Source organism: Chrysemys picta, chromosome 20 (assembly GCF_011386835.1).
Source record: "Chrysemys picta bellii isolate R12L10 chromosome 20, ASM1138683v2, whole genome shotgun sequence".
Classification (NCBI taxonomy): domain Eukaryota; kingdom Metazoa; phylum Chordata; order Testudines; family Emydidae; genus Chrysemys; species Chrysemys picta.
Genome location: NC_088810.1, coordinates 24,664,595 through 24,677,175, shown reverse-complemented (window position 1 = coordinate 24,677,175; position 12,581 = coordinate 24,664,595). Strand labels below are relative to the sequence as shown.

The 12,581-nt window shown below is 63.1% G+C and overlaps 1 protein-coding gene across 1 annotated transcript; it reads left to right on the top strand.

Annotated features, from left to right (window-relative positions):
- Positions 1-492: 492 nt before the first annotated feature.
- PMVK (phosphomevalonate kinase) lies at positions 493-4,021 on the top strand. Its single transcript, XM_005280644.5, has 5 exons — positions 493-829; positions 1,679-1,742; positions 1,829-1,981; positions 2,069-2,198; positions 2,659-4,021. Exons 1-5 carry the CDS (start codon positions 606-608, stop codon positions 2,793-2,795), a joined length of 708 nt encoding a protein of 235 aa, XP_005280701.2. The 5' UTR covers positions 493-605; the 3' UTR covers positions 2,796-4,021.
- The last annotated feature ends 8,560 nt before the right edge of the window (positions 4,022-12,581 follow it).

Sequence of the window (12,581 nt, the reverse complement as noted above, 5' to 3'; positions counted from 1 at the left end):
CTGAGAATCTGGAGCCCCTTGTGAGGGGCACAGCCGGGGGGTGATGGGCTCAGCGGCGCGCGCTCCCCTGGCAGTAGGTGCTGGCCCAGTGTCACTAGGGTGCTGGGGGCCTCTGGTGGGGGGCGGGGCTCAGGAGGGGGTGGTGTGTTGGGGGGCGGGGCTCAGGAGGGGGTGCTGTTCCGGGGGGGCGGGGCTCAGGAGGGGGTGCTGTGTTGGGGGGCGGGGCTCAGGGGGGGAGAGCCGTGTTGGGGGAGGGGGTCTGTTTCCAATGGAGTGAGCTGCGGGGGGGGGGGCTAGTCTCGGCTCTGCCCACCCCCGCCAGGTGTGGGTGGGACTGGCTGGGGGAATGGACGTAACACGAGGGGACGCCAAGCCCCCAGTTCCGCCTCACACCCGTGTGTGTGGGGGGGGGGGGGGAGCTATGGAGGCTCCTCCCTCATCACGCCTGACTCCACCCCTTTCCGGGATGCACTGTCCCCCCTCTTGCGTGCAGTGGTAGCGCTCCCCCTGTGGGCAGCAGCGCTTAGGATGGGCCGGCCCATGTCAAGCAGAGGGGGGGAAGCGGGTTTCACCACGTGGGCGGCAAAGTGAATACGGACTGTACCATGTCGGACCCGAGGGGGCGGGCCTTCCGGCTGCTCGAATCCGCGCAGGGGAGCCAGGTCGTCGGACCCCCCCCGGCCCGGATGGTCTGTCCCGGGCGGGCCCACGTGCGCGGGGCGTGCGGGGGTGTCAGTAGCCCCATGGCCGGGCTGCCGCGGCTGGTGCTGCTGCTGAGCGGCAAGAGGAAGTCGGGCAAAGACTTCGTGGCGGAGGAAATACAGAACCGGTACCGGGGGGAGCGGGGACCGGACACCGGACCGGGCCGGGGGGAGCGGGGACCGGACACCGGACTGGGGGGAGCGGGGACCGGACCGAGACCGGGCCGGGGGGAGCGGGAAGCAGGGCCTGGGGGGATCCGGGGCTGGGGCTCCAGAACAGGGACCGGGCCGGAGGAGCTGGGACTGGGCCGGGGGGAATCCGGACCCGACCGGACGGGGGAGCCGGGTCCGGGCATCCAGAACCGGGACCAGCCTAGGGGGGAGCTGGGGGTGGCTCGGTTCGCGGCGATCCAGGCCAGGGGAGGCCTTGGTGGCGTGACGCAGTTCAGGACGGGAGGGAGGAGCCCGGGGTGGGGGCGGGGATATGGGGCAGTGCGGGGCGGGGCCCCAAGCCAAGGTGCCTGTATGGGACCCCCATGGGTGTGGTAGTGGGGGGAGCGGCCTAAGGCCGGGGGAAGGGCCGGGGGGATTGGGTCGGGCCCCTCCCCAACTGCAGCGAGGGAAGCCCCCAGGGGCAGGGCACCCCCCAGACCAGGGTGGGGCTCCGACTTGGCAGCTGCCCCACCACCAGGGTGCGGGTAGGACAGGGGTTCTCAAACTGGGGGTCGTGACCCCTCGTGGGGTCGCAAGGTTTTACATGGGGGGTCATGAGCTGTCAGCCTCCACCCCAAACCCCGCTTTGCCTCCAGCATTTATAATAGTGTTTTAAGTGTCTAAGGGGGGTGGCACTCAGGCGTGGGTAAGGGGTCTGAGACCCGCTGGGGTGGGGGGAAATGCATCTCTCTCTTCCCGTGGGCCTGGCAGGAATCGGGGCCGCTGCCCGTCACCCTCCAACCACTTGTGCCTCCCTCTGACAGGTTGGGGCCGGATGTCTGCGCCATCCTCCAGCTGTCAGGACCCCTCAAGGAGCAGTATGCCAAGGTACTGCCCTGCCACCCCCCCTGCGGCCCAGGCGGCGCCAGGAGCGGCTGAGCGTGTGCTCAGGGCCACCTCTTCTCTCTCTGCAGGAGCACGGGCTGGATTTCCAGCGCCTGCTGGATGCCAGCGATTACAAAGAGACCTACCGGCAGGACATGATCCGCTGGGGGGAGGAGAAACGCAACACAGACCCGGGCTTCTTCTGCAGGATCGTGGTGGAGGGCGTAACGCAGCCCGTCTGGGTAAGGAGGGAGCCAGTCGGGGGGAGGGGCAACCAGGAGCCACCCCCCTTGCCGCAGCTCCCCCGTGACGTCTCCTTCCCCGGGCAGGTGGTGAGTGACACCCGGCGCCTGTCGGACGTGGAGTGGTTCCAGGACGTGTACGGGTCCACGGTGCAGCTGGTGCGGGTGGTGGCGACGGAGGAGACGAGGAAGAGGAGGAACTGGGTGTTCATAGTGGGTGAGTGGCACCGGCTTGGGGTAATGACAATGGCTGAGAATGGCCAGGTTCTGCCCCGTGTTCAGCCATCACGAGCCAGGCCCCAGCAAATGCTGAGGTGCCGGGGGTTCAGGTCTTTGCTTCGCCGCCTCTGAGCTTTCAGTCACACCCGAGTTTCCCTGCACACTGTGAGGTCGGAGCCCTAAGGGAGAGGGGAGATTCTCCCTGACTCCTGGGGTTGGCCTTATTGCACCCCTAGCTGCCGCTGCCCCCTGGTTGCTCCCCCCAGCTAAGCTGGGTGGAGCAGGCAAGGCTGGAGGAGGAGCGCTGGGGAGGGCCATTTTCCAGGGCTCTGGGACCTCGCCCATGTGGCTGCAGCACGTGGCCATCCAGCCAGGATCGGGAGTGCTGGGGCCAGTGGCTGTCCATTGCCCCAGTCGATCTGCATGGAGCTCACGTCTCTGGGTTTGCTCCTCCCCAGGGGTGGACAATGCGGAGTCCGAGTGCGGCCTGGACCAGGGCGTGACCTTCGACTGGGTCATCACCAACAACGGGGACGAGCTGTCCCTGGACAGCCAGCTGGAGAAGCTGCTGCACTTCATCTACAGCAAATTATAGCGTCCTGCAGCGGGCGGAGAGGCCGGGCGCGGCCCAGGGCTCAGGCCAAAGACGGGGGCGGGGTCCAGCAAGCCCTGTCTGGGCTGGGACCCTGCTGTGGGAGGCGCTGCAGGTGGAGGGCCAGGCCCGCTGAGTGGGGCTGCGCCCAGCCTCCATTCCATAAGGCCAGAAGGCCAATTCCAGGGTTCTTTTCAGAGCCCGTTCCAGGGGGTTGCACAATGCCCTGCTGCAGGTGCCGTTCAGCCTCTCGCCCTGCGGGACCCCCCTGCACTGAGACCAAACCGGGCCCCAGAGCAGGTCCCTGGGCCCTTGCCCTGTCCTCAGCCTCCAGGGCGATCCCCCTCCCCTGGGTGGGACCCAGAGCAGGGTCTCCGCACCTCTGGGGTGGAGGACAGGTCCTTGCTGCGGCCGGAATGGTGGCTTCCCTCTTGGGGCTGTATAATGAGCGGTAGCTGCCCTGCCTGCCCCACCGCTCAGGCCGGGGATTCTCAAACGCTTTGTCGTGTGACCCTGTGTGCAGGGCTGACCCCTCGCAACCCCCAGGTTGAGAACCCCTGGCTTCGGCCCAGGCCGCTCTGTCCCGGCTCACCGGGTCCCTTTGCATCCCGGCTCGTTGGCAGCGTGGCCTGGGGCTGCCATCGCCTGCGCCATGAATGCCCAGCACCGCTGCCCCTTGCTTAGCTCCAGCCTCCCTGCACCGTCGTGCCCCACGTGGCGGCGGTTATCTGTGCCTTGCTGACGGGCGGGGTGGGAGGCTGTAATGGGTGCCCATATACCAGCCTGCTCCACCCTGCACTGCTTTCTGGGTCACGGGGACCCGTGCCCATCCATCTCGCCTGCTGCGAACCCCCGCTGGGAACGTAGCTCCTCGCCATTGGCTGCCCGGCTGGGCACGCTGATCACGGCCCACAGCTCCAGGGACAGATGTCGATACGAGCGGAGCTCCTGGCCCTGCGGCCATGTACCTGGCTGCGTGCGGCCCTGCCGGGGACAGGCCCTCTCGCTTCACCCAGCCACTGGGCCCTGAGGGTCAGAGCCACCACAGAAGGTATTGGAGCGCTTTGCCTGGGCCAAGCTGGGTCGTGCAGCACCGGTGCCGGGCTGGCATCCTAGGGCTGCGTCTCCGGGTTTGTGACTCTACTGCTCGCCTGACCCCTCTCCCACGAGGGAGCCAGAGCGATGGGGTGTCGCTGCACCTGGAATAAAGCTGGCAGGTGAGAAACGCCGACCCGTGTGCGCCTGTTATTTACCGCGTGGAAATGGGGTGAAATCCCAGCCCCCCTGGTGCTGGGTTGTGGGGAGGGGCTGCCTGGGTGATGGAGCTCAGCCATTCACACCCCCTCCCCAGAGGCAGCTTGGGGGGTGAGGCGAGCAGCCTGTTCCCTGGCCCGGCCCCAGGACGTCCGGCAGCTGGCTCTCTGGCGCAGGAGGTAAATGGTTCTTTTTAGCCTCTCAGGAGAGGACAAGAAGCAATGGGCTTAAATTGCAGCAAGGGCAGTTTAGGTTGGACGTTAGGAAAAACTTCCTGACTCTCAGGGCGGTTAAGCACTGGAATAAATTGCCCAGGGAGGTGGTGGAATCTACGTCACTGGAGGTTTGTAAGAGCAGGTTGGACAAACCCCTGTCAGGGATGGTCTAGATAATACTTAGTCCTGCCAGGAGTCCCGGGGGCTGGGCTAGAGACCTCTCGAGGTCCTTTCCAGCACTACGATTCTGTGAGGCTGGTGAGTGAGCTGCACTCTGACCGGGGGTGGGGGGGCGCTGCTCCCCAATGCAGAGGTAGGTGCGAGGGTGGGGTGCCTCTGGCTGGAAGGGGAGCGGGGCAGTGCCAGGCCTGTTACAACCCCTGGTGCTCTCACCTGCAGCCAGGATGTCTCCTTCCACTAGCCCATCAATTGCTCCAGCTCCGACCCAGCTGGGCTGAGAGCCCTGTGCTTATGGGGCTCACCAATGGGGGGGCTCTCCCCTGTGGGCTGAAGGCCTGGGGCCCACAGCATGGCAGGAAGGAGCCTTGCTGGGCAGGAACTGGGACAGCCTTAGTGAGATGGTGGGGCGGGGGGTTCGTGGAGCGGTGCCGGTCCCTGCTGGGGCCCATCCTGCCCCTTGGCCTGGTTACCTGCAGGCCGGTGCTGGTGCTGGGACCAGGTGCGTCCTGGCTGAATCTGCAGCTCCCTCTAGTGGCCTCCTGTCAACGGTGCAGCCATTGGGCCTGGGCTTTCTCCAAGCAGGACTAGCCTCCTTGGCGCAGTAGTGGGGAGATTAGGGGGGACCAGCTCCTATGCGGCTCCAGTCCTGGATTAGCTGGCTTGGGGTGAGGCAGGGGACATGGGGCCTTTCCCCTCTGGGGGGGGTCAGGCTCCAAGCCAGCCCTGGGGAAGGGAATGACTGGCTCGGGGCGTGACTGGACTTGATGGTTCCCCATTTTTCTAAGAGGAGGGGGGACACTGTAGGTCCCTGAGCTCCAGCCCCCGAGCCTGAGGGCATGTCAGAGTGTCCTGCACCAGCCTCTTGGTCTCCAGCGCTGAGTTCGAGGCTAGAGCCTGTTGGTCCCTAGTCCATGGTGAATATTTGTCCACATCTCACCCACTTGGCTCAGGGAAAAGCCTGAGCTGGGATAATGGGGGTGGAGGGGCAAGGAGGACTGTGGGTTGGCACTGAGGGGCACCAGCAAAGGGGGGGGGGGGGTTCAGGACTGGGCTAGCAGAGGGCTGAGACTGGGAGCCATCCTGGATCTAGGGAGGTACCAGCCCAGACAAAAGTTAAAGTAAGTTTGAGCCCTCGGTGGGGGGTGGGCTCCTCTTCGGGTTTCGGAGGCAGGTTTGTTTGGATCTGTCTGGAGGAAAATCAAAGGCTGGAGCCACAGCGCCCCCCCCCCCGCCCCGGGCTGAGCCGGCACCTCTCCGAGCGCCAGGAGCCCCCCCCCCCCCCCCCCTGCGTGCGTGAGTAAGCGGTTTAACTCCTGGGGCCGGCATGGCAGCTGGGCGCCTGGTGCTGCGGTTAATAGGTTCGCTGCAGCCAATTCCCTGTGGATTAGCCAGGCCCTAAGCAGAAGGCGCCAGTCTAGTAACTTAACAACTGCAATCCTGTTTCCCTGGGGAGCAGCTGGCTGGGCCAGGGCGGGGCTGGAGGACACTGCCCTGTGGGCTGCTCCAAGGGGAACCGGGGGTTCTGTGCTGGACCCCAGCAGCCCTACGCCTAGACCTACATACTGCCCTGGGGAGGGGGGTGAGTGCCGGGCTGTGCAGGCCTCTTTCCCCCCACCCCAGTTCATTTCACACCAGGTCACATTCTGGGGCTGGCAGGAGCCGTGACTCGCATGCCCTTGCTGGGGGGAGTTGCTGCATCAGGACTCTGAGAGCGGGAGCTCCCGGAGACCTGGGCCAGCACCGCTGCAGGGTCTAGGAGCAGGGCTGCCCTGAGACCCCGGGCTGGACTAGCTGGGGGTCCGGTGGGGGGGGAGGGCGGCCTGCAGCCCCTCTCTCTGTGGGAGCTGAAGTGCTGTCACTCGCTGCCCCCAGGCTCGCTGCATTGCTGGGGAGCCCTGGGCTGTGGGGTGCTGAGTGGCATAGGACAGACCACCCCCCACTCAGCGCCACGGAGGGGCATACGGTTACTGCAGGGCTGGGCTGAGCTTTGGGTCCTGCACACCCCACTTGGCCAATCGTGCCCCTTCCCAGCCTGGGGGAGGGAGGACTGACCAGGCAGCTGGGTCTGGGGGTGTCCAGCCAAGCCAGTCGGATGGAGAGTGGTGGGGTCGCTCAAGGTCCCTGAACCCAACGGCAGGGGGAGCTGCGGGGGCCATGTTCAGCTACATCCCCTGGGCCAGCCCACCCATGCACCTGCAGCAGCCTGGGTGGGGCGGCCTACCATGGCAGCCTGGAGGCCCAGAAGAGGAAAGCAGCGGGGACTTGGGCAAGGCAACTGCGTTTGCCAGCCCCTCTCAACATGGCGAAGACGGGCTGAGCTGGGGCAGGGGAGAGTTGGGTTCAACACCCAGCTTCGTGGGTGAGCCCCTGAGGCCGACGCAAACAACCAGTGATGTAGGGGCCTGAGGGGAGAGAACCCTACATGTGGGGTGGCTCCTGTGGCATATGGACATTGTAAGCTGTCACTTTAAATTTCAGGGGATTCCTGTTCCTGCGTGCAGCCTATGGCACTCTGCAGGGAAGCGTGGGATCTGGGCCGACCAGAGCCAGGGTGGGGTCAGTTGTGTGTCTGTCCTGGGAGCAGCCTGCTTTGTGTCTCACTGGTTTTTGGTTCTTGGGTGTTACTACTCTGGGGACTAAGAAATCAAGTCAATTCAATGCAACCTTGCAACAAGTGTTTGCTAGTTTGATCTGGCTTCTGTTTGCTTGCAGTGAACGTGAGCGCTCCCCACCCTGGGAGGATGGAGACAGGCCCCACTCCTGGCAGCCGTGCTACCTCCACAGACCACCCCAGGAGCCAACCTTGGTTCAGCAGCATGGAGCTTGGTTGTGGAACCTATGTCAGGGCAGGCAGGAGCGCTGGGGGACCAGGCCCCCTGCTCCGAGCTGGCCTTGAGGGGCTCCATTAACTCCCATCTCCAGCTGCTGCCTGTAATCCCCACCCTCTGTCTGCTACTATCAGCCAAGTCAAAAATCACATCTAAGGCGATTAGAGGAGACGTTATATAATCGCAGCAGACAGGGGAGACTCTTTAAAGGGGCAGCATCCCCTTGCACTGAGCGGGGACCTCATGGGGCAGGGTCATCCTCTGGGGAGAGGTTTGGGCCCCATCTCTGGGAGGGGTAACCCCCCCCACCCTGCACACTGTGCTGGGACAGCCTGGCAGGGGACAGATGGGGGATGGCCGCTAACCGCCCTGCAGCCAGCCTGTCCTGCGCGATTTCCTCTCCCAGAGGCTTAGGCCCCCCTAGGCTGGGAGACGATGTGCTGGCGTGGTGTGTGCCAAGCTACAGAGCCCTCCCTGCCCATGCTGGGACCCCCTCCCTGGGCACCAGATTAATGGCCCACCCTAGTGCCTGCTGGGGACGCGGGGTATTGGCTTGTTAGTGATCGCTGCATTGGCATCCGCTCCCTCTGGCCCCAGCCCGGCCCTTCTGCCAGTGCCAGCCCCGTGGGCAGGCGTCCGCCTCCTGCAGATCACGGCTGAGTCCCCCCCAGGAGCGAGAGCAGCAGGAGGCCGTGTCCATGGCAACCCTTTAACTCTCACCTTTATGGAAGCATCGGCTAGGGCAGCGCGCATTCAACACCCTGAGGCTGTACTGTGCTGCTGGGGAGGCATCTGCCCCCTCCCAGAGGGCGAGGCTGCCCCCTCCGTCCCCGGACTGGGAAAGGGGAGCCCCAGCATCTGCGGCTGCTTCAAGCAGGGCAGGGTGGAGGGGACAGGCAGTGGGACGGGCGCTGGCAGTGGCGGAAAGAGGCAGAGCTCGATGCTAACAGCCTTTGCATCCCGCTGCAGCGCGGGCAGGAGGGAGCCTGGGGTAGGGGAGGGGGCGTGGCACGGGGCTCGATCTGCAAAGAACCCCATAAAGCAATGGCGGGGTGCACCAGCAGGCAGTGGGGGGCCTGGCACAGGCCCCTAAATCTCCACCCCCATCCCTGCAGGAACCCTGGAAACAGCACCTGCCTAGCAGCTGGGGCAAGCAATGGGCACGGAGCAGGGAAAGGGAGGGCGGAGGGCAGGGCTCCCCACTTGCGGGGAGTCTCTCTCCGCACAGCTGTGCCTGCAGGGATTGCCACACCCCTCAGTAAGCGCCCTAGGAGGGGCCTGTTCCCAGGCATGGGGCAGAGGCAGGCAGGTACAGACCGTGGTTACGAGCTGCAGTAGTGGGCCAGCCCAAGGGTGCAGATAGCCCCGTCTCCGAGAGCAGCCAGCACCAGGGCTCCTCTCGGACGGATAGTTGGGGAGTGAGATGCCCTGAGGGGAGACCCCTCCCACACCATCGGATAGGGGCAGCTTCTGCACTAAAAGTGGAGCTTTAGGGTAGCACCACTGTGGGGCAGCACCTTGGCCCCAGCTGGCCCTCCATGCCCTGCACGTGTGCGCCAGGCAGACGGAGGGACATGGAGCTCAGCCATCGGCATCCAGTCCCTCTTCTCCTTCCTTACGTTCTTCGCTTCCGTGTGGTAAGGGGCACCTCTCAAGGCGGAGTCCAGCTCCTCAGACAGGGCACAGCGTTGCCACGCTTGGTGCCAGCAGGGCCTGCTCTTGCACTCGGAGCCCGGCCTTGGCCCCGACTGCCATGTTCTAGGGGGTGCCGCAGGGTTGATTTAGGCATAAAGAGGAGGCTTTGCAAGAGGCCCAGTGGTGCTGCAGCTGTGGGATTTTGTGAACCCCAGTGGAAACGGCTCTCTGTTTGCGGTGACCCCCCTGCTGTGCCGTGCAGCGCAGGCAGGGAGAGAGGTGGACTGGAAGCAAGAGTGAGATGCGCTAGCGGGGCCCGGCTCGCTGCCCATGGCACATGCAGTGCCAGAGGCAAACGGCACTCGGGCAGTAAAGAGAGGGCTTGATCCCGCAGATACGAGCACACGAGCTGCACTCGGCTGACCTCAGCGCAGACAGACAGGCATGTTCCTAAGAGCCTGCAAGAGCGGGGCCTGAATCAGGAGTTTAACCTGCAGATAAAGAAGTGTGGGTCTTAAAAGAGCATAACAAAGCCATGGGTCTCTGGGCCATCACAGCTGGCCCCAGGCAACTCGCTGTAGCTACTGGGGTTAGAATGTGGATCCTCCTGCTCTAGATCCCAGCTCACCTGCTGCTTGGCCTGAAGGAGATTCTCCTTCAGCTGGAGACAGTATAGTGCCTATGACACACAGTTACCCACCAAAGGGCAGGGCTTGTACAAGCATGCGCACACACAGGCCACCAGCTAGTTATGACAATGTGATTCTTAAGCTCCCTTGAATTGTTACTAACCTCCAGGAAATGAAGGCCCTGTCCTGTGATGAGCTAAGCAGGGTCTCATTGCAGGATCGGGGCCCAATGGGAAGGGGGGGGCTCTGTGATGTTATCAATCCCTTATCCTCTCTTCTCTGGAGAACCTGGGAAGTTGGCAGCTCGGGTGTTTGATGCCAGGATGCTCCTCTCCCTCCCAGCCAGACTTTGCTCATGATGAACCGTGTTTCTTTTATCTGATTGGATGGTCATCGAAGAGCCACCTGTTCGTCAGCCCTGGAGAGAGGCGGTGCTTAGGGTACCCACCTGGTTTTTGGATGAGCCAGCTGCCCCCACCCAGAATTAGCCCCTGTTTATTGAGCCCCCCCCTCCCCCGTGAGGAATGAGTTTGCCATCCCAGTGCCAGCCTGGAGATGGGTGCGGCCGTTCACTTGGTGCTGCCAACTAATAGCAGGTGCAATTAAAAGCCATTTTTAAATGAAATTCCTCCAAGCATGAGACAAAGATGCCGGTGGCTGGAGACTGCTGCTTGGCCTGGAGTGGAAACAGCAGAACCCGAACCATTCATATTTAATGCCATGGAAAATGTAATTATAGCGGGCTGGCGTCTGAAGCCAAATCACTATCAGGGGATGGAGGCCTCCGAGGATGTTAAATGCTGCATTTAACTAAAGCAGCCCTCTGCCTCTCCTCTGCAGCTTGCGTGGACGGACAGGGGCTGGGGCATCTGCACCCATTGTACCTGAGCAGCTGGACGTGGCGGCTAGATCAACCCAAACATGCCTGGTATCGCCCATGAGACGCAGGTAGAAAACACACCAACAGTCCAGCAGGGCCACTGGAAAAGCCACAGGAGAGCACTCTTGCCCTTTACATTGAGCAAAAGCAGATCCAGTACGCTGCTGCTGCTTGGAGTGACCATGACGGATGTTTCACTTACCTGCAGGTGACTGGCTCCAGGTGAGAAAGGCAGGGAGCGGATTTCCTGGTACCAACAGCGTGAAGCCAGAGCAAGCTTATTTCTGAAGCACAGCAGCCGTTTCGACTCAGGCTGTGATCTCTCCACACCGAGCAGGACAGGGCCAACTCACACCCAGCCTGCACGGCTGGAGAAAACGGGGCTGGTGATTCAGTAGGGGGTGCTCTTTCCATCTGAAGCAGTATCCAGGGTGCAGCTGCCGCGAACAGGGATCCCATGGCACTTTCCCCAGAAGGCAGGTTGTGAAATCTCTTGTCCCAGCCAAGTTCTAACTCTGCTAATCCCACTGTGTCAATCAAAATCCCCCTGCAGGTTCAGCTGATGTCTTTCAACTGCTGTGTAGCCTTGCTGTATGCTGTTCAACTGCTGCCAGACCCCTCCCCAGAAGTGGCTGCATTGCAAGGTGGGGAAAGGCATGGCCTATAGAAGACTAGTGAGGGACCCACTGCGATGAAATGTCCAGTATAACTTTATAACCTGCATTTGTAAATGAGAGGGGGCTGGATGGGATGTTCTAATGGGTCTCTGAGCCGATGGACCCACCCCTAGCCCTACCGCAACCTGATCCCCGTCTATAGTTTCATTCCAAATATCAAACAATGGCATCTGTTAAGTCCTAAGAGCATTGTTCCAATTTCAAAGTCCCTGGGGGTCATGCTGGCCTCTGACAGACCAGACGGGAGATAGATGGATTCGGGAGGGCGGGGGGGGGGCATCCCCAGGGCTCTCACAGACCAGACGGCTGCCTCACCTCAGACTAATGAGTCTTTGCTGTGTAATGACTGGCGTGAGTGTGGTCACATCCCTGCCACTTCACACGTAGTGCCTCTCTGTCACCCTGGGGCGGCCACAACTGGAGCAAGGGGCTGAGTAGATTGGGGGGGGGGGGGTTAGTGAGTCACCCTCCATCACCATCCCAACCCCCAGGGCCAGTTTGAAACAGATCCCACAGTGGGAGGAGAAGGGCAGAACAAAGAGAAAATGAGGGGTCTGGTCACCCCCTCCCAACTCTCTGTGCAGGAATTGCCCAATTCCTGCTTCTGGGGCACTCAGGAAAGGAATCCAGTCCCTGCTATACTGAGCACCCCTCACTCTGCCCCATGCACCTCCTGTCCCCACCTCAACCTCCATGCACTCCCCCACCCCCACTCAACCCACCCATGGGCCCCCCTGGATCCATTATGCACCCATGCACCTATGCACCCTGCCTCCACCTCAACTTCCAAGCACTCTCTCACCCCCATCATGCACCCAACCTATGCACCCCGCCCCCACCCTGCACCCACCTAGGGTGACCAGATGTCCCAATTTTATAGAGACAGTCCCAATATTTGGGGCTTTGTCTTATATAGGTGCCTATTACCCCCTCCCCCCATCCCGATTTTCCACACTTGCTGCCTGGTCACCGTGCACCCATCCCACCCATTCACTCCCCATCCCCACCGTGCACCCGCTGGATCCATCATGCACACAACCTATGCACCCTGCCCCCACCTCAACTTCCACCCTTGCACTCCCCCACCCCCACCATGCACCCAACCTATGCACCCTGCCCCCACCTCAACTTCCACCCTTGCACTCCCCCACCCCCACCATGCACCCAACCTATGCACCCTGCCCCCACCTCAACTTCCACCCTTGCACTCCCCCACCCCCACCATGCACCCAACCTATGCACCCTGCCCCCACCATGCACCCCCTCGCCTCACCCCGCCCCTCCCCTTCGGGGCGCCCCCAGCCGACGCGCACAGCCCCGCCCCGCCCCTAAGCCCCGCCCCTCCGCCGCCCGGGCAGGCGGCCAACTACAACTCCCGTCGTGCCCCCCGTTCCCAGGCGGCTCCGCGCAGGCGCGGCGACGCCCCGCGGCCGGGGAGGGGCGGGGCCGGGCGGGGCGGGGCGGCCACTCGGCTGCGCCGCCGGGGGGCGG

Coding starts and splice junctions, on each gene's coding strand:
- PMVK (XM_005280644.5), top strand. CDS start 606: ATGTCGGACCCGAGGGGGCGGGCCTTCCGGCTGCTCGAATCCGCGCAG. Junction 1,982..2,068: donor GCGTAACGCAGCCCGTCTGG/GTAAGGAGGGAG, acceptor TTCCCCGGGCAG/GTGGTGAGTGACACCCGGCG. Junction 2,199..2,658: donor GAACTGGGTGTTCATAGTGG/GTGAGTGGCACC, acceptor GCTCCTCCCCAG/GGGTGGACAATGCGGAGTCC.